Source organism: Phodopus roborovskii, unplaced genomic scaffold (assembly GCF_943737965.1).
Source record: "Phodopus roborovskii unplaced genomic scaffold, PHOROB, whole genome shotgun sequence".
In the NCBI taxonomy this organism is placed as follows: domain Eukaryota; kingdom Metazoa; phylum Chordata; class Mammalia; order Rodentia; family Cricetidae; genus Phodopus; species Phodopus roborovskii.
In genome coordinates, this window is record NW_026126682.1 from 4,214,759 (window position 1) to 4,229,402 (window position 14,644).

The 14,644-nt window shown below is 40.8% G+C and overlaps 1 protein-coding gene across 1 annotated transcript in view; it reads right to left on the bottom strand.

Moving 5' to 3' along the window:
* Positions 1–4,606: 4,606 nt before the first annotated feature.
* The window catches only part of LOC127214162 (ATP-dependent translocase ABCB1), a 144,267-nt gene continuing 134,229 nt past the window's right edge, over positions 4,607–14,644 (bottom strand). The window contains exons 23-28 of the mRNA XM_051174549.1: positions 14,149–14,289; positions 11,986–12,142; positions 11,340–11,537; positions 8,780–8,986; positions 5,787–5,933; positions 4,607–5,092 (exon numbers count right to left, since the gene is read on the bottom strand). Coding sequence (XP_051030506.1) covers positions 4,886–5,092; positions 5,787–5,933; positions 8,780–8,986; positions 11,340–11,537; positions 11,986–12,142; positions 14,149–14,289 — 1,057 coding nt within the window. The 3' untranslated portion in view covers positions 4,607–4,885. The remainder of the gene's footprint in view (positions 5,093–5,786; positions 5,934–8,779; positions 8,987–11,339; positions 11,538–11,985; positions 12,143–14,148; positions 14,290–14,644) is intronic.

Genomic DNA, 14,644 nt, shown 5'->3' on the forward strand with positions numbered 1-14,644 from the left:
TATCTTGTTGTCCTCTCTCCTTCCTTTTAGATCCCTCTCATTGCCCCTTTACCCTCTCCCCCATATTTTCAACATTTGAGAGGAAACATGCTGTATCTGTTCTTACATCCATTTTCCGGAAAATAAAGTCATGTCATTCTTCTTTTTAAATTTTTAATTAATTTTTAGAATTTCATACATGAGTGCTGTATGTCATTTCCTCTCCTTTCCCATCCTCCAAATTCTCCCATGCTCTCTCTTTTTTGTTTTGTTTTGTTGTTGTTGTTTTTCGAGACAGGGTTTCTCTGTATTGTTTTAGAACCTGTCCTGGAACTAGCTCTTGTAGACCAGGCTGGCCTTGAACTCACAGAGATCTGCCTGCCTCTGCCTCCCAAGTGCTGGGATTAAAGGTGTGCGCCACCAATGCTCAGCGAAATCCTCCCATACCCCACTTCCTCACATCTTCATCTTTAAGTATTGTTACATATATATGTATACACATACATACATATGTATGTATAGATAGAGCCTGCTGAGTCCATTTTGGGTTACTTTTATGATTGTGTACATGTTAGAGCTGAATGCTTGAGGTTGGATAACCTACTAACCTACTAGGGGCTTATCCCTGGAGATGACTGGTTCTCCATTAATTGCATGTAGCTTTTCATCTAGAAATAGGGCCATGTGAGATTTCTCCCATCCATGTTGGTGGTATGTCAATTGGTGTCATTGTACAGGTTTTGTTTAAGAGACCATAATGTTGAGGTTTCATGGGTTTACCTTCTCTGTCATATATAGAAGATAAAATCTCATAGCCTATTTTACAGAAGTCTCTGATTCTTACAATCTTTTTTCCTCTTGTCCATGATGTCCACTGAGCTTAAGGAGTGTGTGTAGATGTATTGGTTGGACTTGCACAGCCCACAGTCAGTTGTTTTCTGCATTTTGACTAGTTCTAGAAGCTAGCACTCATTGTTTCTGAAGATGCTGTGTGTGCTGCCAAGAAATAGAAGCAATCAACAGTCCTCCCACATTGCAAAACCTATTAAATCATATCAAGGACAAGCACAGCAAGACAGTCTCATACATACTAGCAGTAGGGGTAGGAGTCTTGCCACATGTATTTTTTTTTTTTGAGAAATATCTATTTAGAAATATCTATTTTGAAATTGGATTACTTGGTTTGTTGTTGCATTTTAGTGATGTATATTATCTGGAGTGGTAACCATCTGTCAAACAGCTAGAAAAGATTTTGCTCCTACTCTATAGGTTGTTACTTCACTGGGCTAGTTCTTTTGCTTTGCAAAATCTTTTAAATTGGATATGATAGTATTTGTGTAAGCTTATGTTTATTTCCTGAGCTACTGGCATCATATCCAGGAAGTTGTTGTTTGTGTCCACATTTCAAAGTGCTTCCCCTATGCTTTCTTTAAGTAGATTCAAAGTTTGAGGCATTTTGTTATATGAAATAGTCTTTTACCTATTTGTAATTGGTTTTGATATGTGCAGGTATTCAGTTTTTACAAATATATTTGCTGAAAAGCCTCCCTTTTCTCTGATTTATGTTTCTCACACTTTGCTTAAGGTCAATTGGCTGGATTTATTTCTGAGATCTCTTTTCTGCTCCAATGGTCTGTGTGTTTGTTTTTATGCTAGTACTTTGTTGTTTTGTTACTATGGTTCTGTAATGGTCCTTGTAGTCAATTATTGTAATGCTTCCAACTTCATTATTTTTGTTCAAGATCATTACAGCTATTTCATGTCTATTAAGCTTTTATATGAGTCTTAAATATGTTGAGCATTTTGTATTTATTGGCCATTTGTACTTCTTATGAAAATTGCTTATTTTGTATACCTATTTCTTAACTGTTTTGTGTATAATTTTGTGTTTTTTATAAATTCTAACAATATGGTTCTTATTAGATAATAATCATTTGCCAGATGACTACTTGGAAATGAGTATTTATTCATCTTGTAGGATGTCTTGTCACTTTGTTGAGTATCTTTTACTGTGAGGAAACTTTTTATTCCATTCAATCCCACTTATCAATTCTTATGATAATTATCTGTCCACTTCACCATGTCCTATGCTTATATCTTGAAGTGTTTTATGGATATTTTCCTCTAACAATTTCAAAGTCTCAGGTTTTACATTGAAGCCTTTAATGTGTTTTGGTACAGAGCATCGGAGAGTGATCCATTGTCATTATACTTATGGGAATCCAGTTCTCCAGGAATCACTTACTGAAGAGTCTGTCTTTTGTCTAATCATTATACCTGTGGGAATCCAGTTCTCTAGGAACCACTTCCTGGTGAGACTGTCCTTTGCACAACTTGTGTTTTTTTTTTTTTTTTTTTTTTTTGACATCTATATGAAAAGTCACATAAGGTACCTGCAAGGGTTTATTTCTGGGCTTTCTATTCCATTGATCCACATGCTTGTGTTTACACCAACATGTACTCTTTTGTTAGTATTCTTCTATACTATAACTTGAAATGAGCACTGTTATTTCTGCTCAATACTGTTTTTTTGGTTATTTAGGATCTCTGGGTTTCCATGAGTTTTAGGATTAATTTTCATGGTTCCATGAAGAATTTCATGGAATTTATTATTTGGACTGCACTGAGTATCTGGGTCACTTTTGGGAAGACAGCCATCTTCACACATGAGCTTTGAGGATCTGTGCACATGGCATGTCTGCTCTTCTAGTATTTTCTTTAGGGTCTTTCTTCAGTGTTTCAGTTTTCAGTATAGACATCTTTCACTTCCTTGATTAGGGCTATTCCTAGGTATTACATTCTACTTACTTGTTTATTTTGAGATTGTTGTAAATAAGACTATTTCCCTGATTTTTCTCAGCATGCTCCTTATTGGTGTACAGAAAAGCTACTGATCCACTCAAAGTACTTATCATATCCAGTAGAGTCTTTATGGTCATTTCATTATAAGATCTTCTTGTTTTCAATTATGGGTAATTTCTTTTTTCCTTTTAAAATATTTTATTGTATTAAGTATACAAATAGTGAGTTTCACTATGATGGTTTCATACATGGCCATAAACATCCTTCAATCATATCCATCCAGGTACCATCATTTGTCCCATTCCCACTCTTGTTAATCCCCTTCATCTTCTTGGCTTTCCTCCTTTAGTGTTTTGGGTTTTGAGTGTGTGTGTGTGTGTGTGTGTGTGTGTGTGTGTGTGTGTGTGTGTGTGAGAGAGAGAGAGAGAGAGAGAGAGAGAGAGAGAGAGAGAAAGACTCAATATTGGGGTTGTTTGCAGAAACAAAGGTAAAGGTCTATTTATTGGTGCATGGGCACATTACCAGTGACTAGACCAATGAAGAGAATGTCTTTCTCTTTCCAGCCAACCCCTAAGTGCACAGAAATCCTTTGAGTGACATGGAGCTTCATGAACCCCTTTCTCCCTGATGCCAGTGTGTTGATTGGTCAAGTCTTATGCAGATCTTGTGCAGGTAATTATATCTACTATGAGTTCAAGAATGTAGAAGCCATGTTATTCCTGTAAGTCAGGATTCTATACCTCCCCCCCCCCACTCCTTTCTCTGGTTCTTACATTCTTTCTGCCCCCTTTTCTATAATGTCCCCTGAGCTTTTGAGGGAGTGATATAGATGTCTCATTTATGGCTGCCCATTCAACAGTCACTTACTCTCAGTAGTTTATTTAGTTATGAGTCTGCAGCCACCACTGGCCACTGCAAAAAGAAACTTCTCTGGGCAAAGCTGATGGAAGGATTATTGATAGATTTTATGGGTGCCTCTTCTTCCTTTCCTATTTTACCTCTTTAAATTCTAATAGCTATCTCTCTCTCTCTCTCTCTCTCTCTCTCTCTCTCTCTCTCTCTGTGTGTGTGTGTGTGTGTCTGTCTGTCTGACTGTCCTCTGTTTGTATGTATATATATGTGTATGGTGTTTGCATTAGTGCACAGTGTGTATACTTGCACACGCAGGGGTTTAGAGGCCAGACACTGATATCAAGATGTCGTCATTTGCTTTTCCTTTTTTAAAATTTTTTTCTTATTTTACATATCGATCCCAGTTCCTCCTCCCTCCCTGTCTCTCTCCCTCCCTCCCATGACCCTGACCACACTCCCATCCCATCCCCCCACCCACACACACACTCCACAGAGAGGGTGGTGCCTTCCAAGAGGGTCAACAAACTCTGGCATGCTTTTCTTTCTTATTTTTGAGACAAGGTCTCTCACTGAACCTGGAGCTCCCTGTTTTGGCTAGGCTGGTTGACCACTGAGCCTGTAGGATCTGCCTGTTTCTGCCTCCAGCACTGGCAGTACTAATGGGTGCCACCACACCTTGCTGCTTATGTAGGTGCTAGGGATCTGAACTCAGGCACTCATGTCTGTGTATCAATCATTTTACCCACAGAGTGACGAGCCCCCCCACACACAATAATAGACTGTTTCTTAAAAGCTAAAATTATCTACAATATTCCAGGTGGTAGAATATATAATTCCACATGCATTTTGGACAATATAACTCAAAAACTATAAATGTTTAGTTTCAATATATATACTTTATACAAACATTTCCTTAATTTTTGATACATACATAATTTGTTTAGCAAGGAAATCAGTTATAGTTACAAATGAGGAAGTATAAATAAAAGTATATATTACCAAACATTTACTTTTAATTCTTTTATAATTTTATGGTGCAATTTGCATGATTACTTTCCATTTGATGATGGATCTATTTCTGTCCCTTTAATTACAAAGTCTCTGAAAACTCTAAACTGGACTAAATGCTCCTTATTATGACAGGAAGTGGATAACTGGCTATTCTAGTTCTTACTTTCTTTTTAACTTTGGTTAAATGCTATATGTTAATAAAAATATTAAAAAAATATTTAACATCTTACGTGGTCACAGTTCAGGAGCGCTTTGCTCCAGACTGCACACTGACCAGGGAGAAATAGATGCCTTTCTGTGCCAGCAGCTGCTGGTGGGTGCCATGCTCCTTGACCTTGCCATTCTGAATCACCACGATCAAGTCTGCGTTCTGGATGGTGGACAGGCGGTGAGCGATCACAATGCAGGTGCGGCCTTCCCTGGCTTTGTCCAGGGCTTCCTGGACAACCTGTTTGACAGTCACAAAAGATTTATGTTTAAAGCAGTTCTCTTCCTAAAGTTGCCTCTATAACAAGCCCCAGAATTTTTGCACTCTGCCCTTCAGCAGTGGTGGTAGTGGTGAAATGAGGCAGAAATTGAAACCAAGGTATCAGTCCCACCAGAAGATAAGTGGACCCCAGGTTGTATGAGTTCTGACATATAAGGTAAGGGCAGTCAATAGCATCCATCCAACCATGTATAAATACCCACAGGCCTTGACACACACATCCCTAAAGCAGTCCTCTAGCCAGCTTTACAAAGCATCAGGAAGCTGAAGCACACGCCAAAGCCATCACAGCAGTAGAAACATCCCCTGACCATCTGCCTTTCAGACAGCCAAACTCAACCTTTCTCAAGCTGGAAGGCACCAACAGCATGTGTCTTAGGGCACAGCCAGACTTCAGCCTTGTCTCCCTTCAGCTCTTCACAGGCTGCTGCAGAGACCCTGCCTGCAGGAGCAGACTACTGCCAGCATACAGCCTGTAGACAGACATCCTGGAACACGTGGGGTCCGAGACTAATTTACCTCTCATCACTTCAGGTCTCCTAAGTCCCAGCTGCAGACATGTTTAAACTCCACTGGGAGCCAACAGGGCAACACTCAGCTATCTGACTCAGCGTTCTCTACTGTGGCGGAGAAAGACACCACCTCACATCCTCACCTTTTCACTCTCAGTATCCAGAGCTGATGTTGCTTCATCCAGAAGCAAAATGTGAGGCTGTCTGACGAGGGCGCGCGCTATGGCGATGCGTTGCTTCTGCCCACCTGACAGCTGAGTCCCTTTGTCTCCTACTCTGGTGTTGTATTTCTGTGAACAGAATTTGGTTGTTATGAAAATAGAGCTGTGCAAACACAGTGCCACTACAGAATATATAATTTTCTAATATACATAATATATACTATAAAACATGGATTTGCTGGGCAGTGCTGACACACGCCTTTAATCCCAGTACTAGGGAGGCAGATCTCTATTAATTAGTTCAAGACCAACCTGGTCTACAAGAACTAGTTTTAGGACAGCCTCCAAAGCTGTAGCGAAACTCTGCCTCAACCAAAACAAAACAAAATCACATGGATTCAACAGTCAAAATCCAAATATAAAAACCAAATCTATGGCTTACCCGTGTGTGTGTGTGTATACATACATACATACATACATACATATATGTATGTATATATATACATACACACATATATGTGTGTGTATATATAAATGTATAAATTTTGTAATATATATGTACATGTATATAAAATGGATTCATAGAAGAAAACAACAACAAAAAAGTTTGGTGGATTTAATATCCCTGTTAACTTTTGCATTTTTACATTTTTGGTGTTGGGTGATCACAGGACAACTTGTAATGGTTAGATCCTCTTGTAGGGATCAAACTTGGGTTGTCAAACTCGGCAACAAGCACCTTTTTTCCCCAAGCCATCGTGTTAGCCTTCTGTCTCCTTTAATAAGGCCTTACTGTGGTTCTCAAGGAAGTCTTACAATTGAGGAATTGTACTTTAATATATTTAACCTTGAAAAGTCAAGTATTCCTAAAAAAAACCTTTTGGTTTCACATTCCATTCAAAATTCTCCCTGTACTGCTTGCCAGAAAACGCAATCATCCCTAAGTAGTCAATATGACATGAGAGATAGTAGTTAGAGACTGTGCATAGAATGTGGCATCATATACAACTAGGAAACATTATTTGAACTCTTGACATGCTGAGATTATAGCCAAAATAAGGACTCTGATTTTTCATATCTGAATTTTGACCGTTAAATCCACGTTTTATGTATGGATACTCGTTTTTGTTGTTGTTACGTGTTTGTGTGTGTGCACTTTCTTCTTGAGATGAGGCTTCTCACTGGGATCTAGAGCTCACTGATTAGGCTAGGCTGGCTGGACATGAAGTCTGATAATTGTCCTGTATGTGCCTCCCCAGGGCTGGGATTACAAGCATATTCCCTACCCTGCTCATTGCCTGGGTGCTAAGGATTAAACTCCAGACCTTGGGTTGCACTGCAAGCACACTATTGACTGAATGATCTCTCTGGCCTCTAGAAAAGAAGGTATGGGAAGATGTTTGACGGAGGTTCTACCCCTAAGCTACCTTTGAATCCAGGCACTTTTATATGTTCCTCCCTATGTGAGTGTGGAGTTGCCAGACTGCAGGAATCCAGCTGTAACCTTTGTGGGGTCCATAAGGGCAGTGCTGTTAACTCTATAAGAAGGAGGAAACAGTGTGGCAGAGTTAGCCAGTTTCTAGGTCTGATCACTCACAAGGGGTGCTTAGAGAACAGGACTGGTCTAGAAAACTGAGAATAAGAATCATGATGTCTACAGAGGTGCTCTGAATAACAGAGATACTGAAGTCCAAAGATGTGTCCCTGTGACAGTCAAATGCCAGAGGACAAAACATTCATAAGAGAGTTCTTGTGGTTCCGTGTTGTAGACTGCATCAACATCATCTGGGCTTGTAAGTCTCAGAGCCCTGAACCCTACTGCCAAATGGGTGGGGCCTGATAGTTTGTACTTCTCACAACTTCCAAGGTGCCATCGAACTATATTCAGGCTTTGAGAGTCAGTGACTCTTATTAGTAAAAGGTGACCAGGGTTTTGTACTTTGAAAATGTTTGAGTCTCAAAAAGTTAATAATTCGTGGTTGGACCACAGTGAGGTAATGTGTTTGATAAAGCAGTCATTTGTGAAAAGGTCAAAGGAAAAGAAAGTCTTAGAGGATTGTTTGTTCCACTTGGTGTTCATGCTTGCCTGGCTGGTTTGAGGCTACCAAGCCTTATTTTATCATGATCACTTCCTGTAATAATGAACATGACTAGAGATGATGGTGGAGTGTATGTTATTCACATAAGATGCATTAAAAAAAAAAAAGACCTAAGAAGCTACACAAGAAGGTGAAAGGAAGACCATAGGACAACAGCCCAGGGAAGACTTTGATAGTCAACTCTGAGATTGTAGCTAAGGACCCTACAATGGATGGTACAGCAATTATATATTATATAATGCCATAGCCATTCTAGTGCCTCAGCTCTATTTGGAGAACTTTCTTTCCAGCATGAGTAGGGATCTCTTGTGTGGTCCAACTCCCTAGTGATACTTGGATCGCCGAAGGGAGCTACAGAACAATTGTGCCTGTTTCCTCTGCAGAAGCAGTGCAGCCTCCGTGGAGACTAGAGGCTGCCAGTCTACCCTTCTCCTGGGGGTAGTGCTCAGATGTATCCGCAGGCAGGAAACACTTGAGCTAACAAACAAACTAAAGGGCTATTCCAAGGTAGAGCCTCAAGTTTACAAACTCAGGGACTACTCCAGTCCTCAAAGTTCCTGCCTCTTCTACTTGAGTATGTCTAATATTCTGTTCCTTCCTCATAATAACAGGTAAGGTATTGGCAAAACATAACCTCTAACTCAGATAAGAAGTATGGCTAGATGCCTCTCTGCTGATAACATGTATTCTGGTTACTAATTTCTCTTTATCTTTGGGCAGACTTCTGGGTTTCTGATGACAGGCCTAGGGTATAGCTCAGTGGTAGAACACTTGCCTGTTATGTGTAATGCCCTGGGTTTCATCCCCAGAACAGAAATGGGGAGTATCAAAGAATAAGTGAAAGGAGCTGCTAGCTACCGTGCCAATGGTACATACGTCAGGCAGTGACTCGATGAACTGGTGGATGTTGGCCTCCTTGGCCGCCCTCAGGATCTCATCCTGGGACACGACCCGACTGTTGTCTCCATAGGCGATGTTCTCGGCAATGCTGCAGTCAAACAGGATGGGCTCTTGGGACACAATGCCTAGGTGTGCTCGGAGCCACTGCACATTCAGTTGCTTTATTTCTTTGCCGTCTAGAAACTGGGACCAAGGGTTCGCAGATCAACTTCAGTACCAGCACGATTTGACTTAGCAAAATTACTATCGTTATTTCATAATATAACTCTCATGTTGCTGTGAGATTAAGGAAAAGGCTTTCTGGTTGATTATTTTAGTTGACACATAAAATAATAGGTTAAATTATTATATTTTTATGTACATGTACCAATCAATGTACTTTACTTAGATTTGTCTCTCACTGCCTCTACAGTTCTACAGAGCAAGATAAGGTCTCACTCTGTAGCCTGGGCTAGCCAGGAACTCACACTGTAACTCAGGCTAGCCTTGACTCCATGGCAATTCTCCTTTCTCAGCCTACCAAATACTGAGATAGGTATAAACTACCAACAGATAGACCTTACAACTCTTTTGCAAAAATATGTAATAAAATATTTAATAAAATAGTTTATTCACATTTATTGACAATTTAATCAGAATTTGAGAAACAACATTTCACTAATTTTGAATGTAGTAATAACATTATTTAGTCCTGTGTTCAAACTTCAGTGATAAAACTAAAACATAAAAGCAGAACTCTCAGAAAAATAGTTTTTTAAAAGGCAGTAAGGTAATGGAGCTCTTATAATGGTAAAGATGCAGTAAGGTCATAACTGGTGTGTGTGTGTGTGTGTGTGTGTTTATTTATTTTGTTTTTGCAAATTTACCACACACACACACACACACACACACACACACACACACACACACACACACATTCCTCATCTGCTTCTCTTCAGAAAACGGCATGCCTTCCATGGACATCAACCACCCATGGTATATCGAGTTATACTGAGACTAGGCACCTCCTCTCCTATTAAGGCTGATGGAGGCAATCCATATGAGGAAAGGGTCCCAAAAGTAAGCAACGAAGTTAGAGACAGCCCCTGCTTCCACAGTTAGGAGTCCCACAAGAAGACAAAGGTATACAACAATAAAGTTTGTGCAGAGAGCCTAGGTCAGTCCCATGCAGGCTCCCTGGTTGTTGGTTCAGTCTCTGGGAACCCAGGTTAGTTCATTCTGTGAGTTTTGTTGTGATGTTCTTGACCACTCTGGCTCCTACAGTCCTTCCTCCCCATCATAACTGGTTTTGAATAGAATAGAAAAGAGGCAATCCTGGTCTACAAAGAGAGGTACAGGACAGCTAGGGCTGTTAAACAAAGAAACCCTGTCTTGAAAAAAAGAAAGAAAAGAAAGGAACAAAGAAACAAAGAAAAGAAAGAAAAAGAGGAAAAAAGAAAAATTCAAGTAGTAGTAAATAATTTGCGGTGAAGTTTAAAAAAAAAAAAATGGACATTTTCCACCAGGTGAAAAATTCTCTTCTCTTCATTTCAATCACTGCTGCTGGTGCCAAGGCCCCTGGAGCAATGGGTCATTGCTAATATGTTCTGTTCCCGGTACTCATAACTAAATGCAAACATAGTAACAATTCCCTGCTCTAAATTCTGTTTCTTTGGCTCTTTTCCTCCCCCACCCTCATTATTATCATTAAAATTCATTACTCCCGACCAGATTATTCTCTCATGCCCAGCACCTAAGAGGGTTTCTGACAGGCTCTGGGTTTTGCTGAATATGGAATCCTGATTGCTCCCTCACCACTCTAGTTGAGAAAATAAAAAGGCATCCCTCCATATTCCTTTCCACCCTCCACATGTGTCCATCTTTCTTTGGGGCTCATGTCTGTTTTGTTGTGCCACGGAAGATGCCCTCTGGACATCAGTAGTACTGTATTATCCTGGCCTCCTCTTACCCAGTTCCCTGAACTGTCTCTCATCCCTGCTGCTGTTCTTCCTTGCCTCTTTATCCTAGATTTCATCCATATTTCACAACACTTAAATTTCCACATCCCTCTCTAACCATGTTCAACCATACTAAACTGCTTGCCCCCCACCCTGCCAACACTTCATTGAGAGTTGTGGAAACAACCCACAAATTGCCATGTTGTATCATGACTTCTCAGTCCTTGTCGTTCCACAGCCTGTGTTCTTGCAAACCTGAAATGCACCCTATCCTTGAATTTTCATCTCATTTCCATCTCTTGCAACTCTCTTTACCTTTCTGGCTACTTCAGGTTTTGCCAGCTGAACTCTCATCATGGCAAAAGAGATAGGTGGTCAAAAGCTGCTTGCAACAGAGGACACAGGGGCAGCATGTGGAGGAAGCTGGGCATACTGGCTAGTGCAGTTGGCATTGATTGGACATCTAGGTTGTCAGATCATCTAACAGAGGCTCTTGCTTAAAGGTTCAAAAAACCATGACCTGTGTTCAAGGGTTAAACACACCCAGCCATTTGGATGATTAAAACCCCAAAATGTTATGAGTACAAAAGCATGCTCACCACTGTTCCGGCCATGGGGTCGTAGAACCGCTCGAGCAGCTGGACCACTGTGCTCTTCCCGCAGCCACTGCTGCCCACCAGGGCCAGCGTCTGGCCCTTCTTCACCTCCAGGCTCAGCCCCTGAAGCACTGGGATGTCAGGTCGGGTGGGGTAGTTGAACACGACTTCATTAAATGTCACATTTCCTTCCAGCATACTCTAAAATGAGAACAGTAACACTTAGTTTGGTTAGCACAATATTGAAAACATAGGGTGACTCCTAGTGCCAGGCGTTGGAAGTGAACGTATTATCACAGTTAAGCTCCATTTCATCTCTGGAATTATAAATCTGAAGAGATAATGGCTTTCCGGCATGAATTCTCAATACAACACCAATGTACTCTTCCCAGACTAGAATAGCTACATACAGGAAAGCCTAATGAACTGGATTTCCATCTACCTTGGGCAGTATTCTCATCTCTCTCTAACTTTGTTTTATAAAAGGAATGTTTATTAATATACATTATTAACATTTATTCAGATCAGCTCATCTAGGTCTTAGCAACAGTATATCATTTTTAAAATTAAAGCACAAATGTTATTGTTTCCTCTTTGTGTCTTTTCACTGAGGAGCTAGAGATCTAGCAGCCACTGAAAGAAAACTCACAGGCTTCAGGCCTTCGGTGCTGTAGCTGTCGATCTCAGGGACTTTTTCTATGATCATGATGATATGCGATGCCGACACTTTGGCTTTGGCATAGTCAGGAGCGAATGAACTGACCTGCCCAACTGCCATGGCTCCAAAGACAATAGCTGAGAAGACTCTGGAAAAGAAAAGTCAAGCATGTGTTCACAGCAATAGCTACAGTGCTTTCAGTGTGGAACTTTGTAACCAAGGAGAATGCAAAATGTAAAATGGCCCCTTTTCACCTCTCCTGCTATCCTCCACTTCTCACAACATGACCTTTGCTTAAACTTCCTTCTAAGAATTACAAATTTGTTTTCCACTTTTTGAACCTGGGGTGGCCTTGTGACATGGTTTCATGGACAGGATGTGGCAGAAATCACTGTTCCCAGTTTCAAGCCTATGACTCAACATATGTTTTGTTACTTTATTTTTCTGTCCTTCACTCTGGCCAGTGAACCTACAGCTCACCGCAGACCACGTTCACGACAGAGATCCTCTATGCTCAACTCAGATACTTCAAGTAGAATAAATGTTTATAGTCCTGTGTCACTGGAGTTCAGTTGCTGATCATTACACAGTGGAACTGTCGCAGTCAGTAACTCATGCAGCCAGGGCTGCTGGTATCCATTCTTAGAAATCATGTGAGCCCCACAATACAAAGAACTTTTTTAAAATACATGGCTATGATGCCACTTTCAAGAAGCCACTGTATTAACCTATGATGTGGGACTCATAAGTGTCAGCAAAAATCATGGAGAAAAAATAATAGTTAAAGACACAATCAAATTAATGTCACAGTTCCAGGATTGTCTGACTTTGATGTTTGGGCATAATCATACAAACCCCCAGTGACACATGTATGTTAGAAGGTGAACATTTTACATCTTAAATAAACTACAATTTATGACTAAATCTATGCTTAAACAGGGCACAAATGGTGTATTAACACACTGCAGTGCCAGGCTTATCTGGTTTGGAGAGCAATGCAAACTCTAAGAGCACTAACCATATTGAAGTATTAAGGGAAAGGGCCTAGAATGGCCTGTTGCCTCAGGGAAGCTCAGAAAGTTCACATATCATCATGACTACCAAGCTGCATATTAGGTGACATCAGTCGTGTGACTTCTCTCAGGCTTGTCCTCCCATGACCAAAGTATAATATTCAACGTTTGCAGAGACATAGAAGGAAAATTCTAATCCAGGCCTAACATTGTCACTGAAAAATTCTGTCAGTGGCTGAGGAACGAGGACCTCTAACAGGCAAACAAATACGGAAAGGGGCCAATGATAAATAATAAGGTAAGCTTCTGGGTTTGCCCTTAGCCTCCTTCCCAAGACAAAAGTTCAACTGTCCTTCTCCTCTTCCAGCTGACCAGTGCAAGCTGATCAGCTTTGGTCAAGGCTACCCCTGACATGTTTACACGTAAAGCTGTGGGTTTCAGTAACCCTTTGTTTGTCTAAGCTGACTAACCGGAAATTATGTGAGAGGAACTCATGCAAGGTCACCCATAACACTTGCACAACAGTAACAACAAAGAAGCCCTCTAGGAGAAAGGGGGTTTCAGTTTCTGAGTAACCTTCCCATTTTGTGGACCACACTTTCTATGTGTTCCTCTCTGTCTCTGCCTCTGCCCCCACCCGTGTGTGTGTGTGTGTGTGTGTGTGTGTGTGTGTGTGTATGTGTGTATGTATGTCTGTGTGTGTGTGTGTGTGTATGTATGTCTGTGTGTGTGTGTGTGTGTGTCTGTGTGTCCATATGTCCGTGTGTCTGTGTGCATGTATATGTGTTTCTTTACCTTTAATATCTTTGGTTTAATAGGAGCTAGCATACCACCAACCTCTTAACTTCCCTGTGGGAAAGCTTTTAAAAGGAGTCATTCACATCCTCCTACCAAAGGCATGGCCTTGAGCTGAATCTATCTGTCAAGGCAAAGATTTAGAATGTCAGATATGTGTGAGTCAACACCAGGTAGAAGAGGTTTGGATTAAATGTGGAGTATCCATCAGTGCTACCACACAGACACTCAGAGGCAAAACACAGCTTTCTTAATCACCAAATGTTCTTCGTGACACTTCACCATACAATTTCTCATCCTAGATTTACTTCCAGGGTTAAATTATGAATATGAACACAATACTTACAACAGAACATTTTCAAACGTCATTAATTGACGTGCCACCAAGTAGGCGCCAAACCGGAAACAAGCAGCATAGGAAAAATACATCATGGCCTGGGTGAAGGAGAATGTGATCCCAAAGACATGTGCTTTCTTCAAAGCATTTCTGGAAAGAAAAGAACCCAAATACACTCCACTTCATTTCCCAGTCATTCAAGTAACTTATTCTGGGTTGTCAGTGGACACACAGGAGTGACAGATAAAATGGATTCCATTTCTAAAGAATTCAGTTTGAGCCCCATTGACTTAGCTGTGTGAACTTAGGAAACTGCCTCATTTCTGAGACTCAAGTGGTGTCTCCATCTTTAACGCAGGACTATTACATCTCAGTGGGTTGATAAATAGGCCTGTATCCCTGAAAAGAGCTGTTTTACATTATCAAATGAATGGTCCTTCCCTTTCCCCCATTTGAACCCAACACCTCAAGCTGTGGGTGACAGGGCAGCAGGCATGTCCTTGCA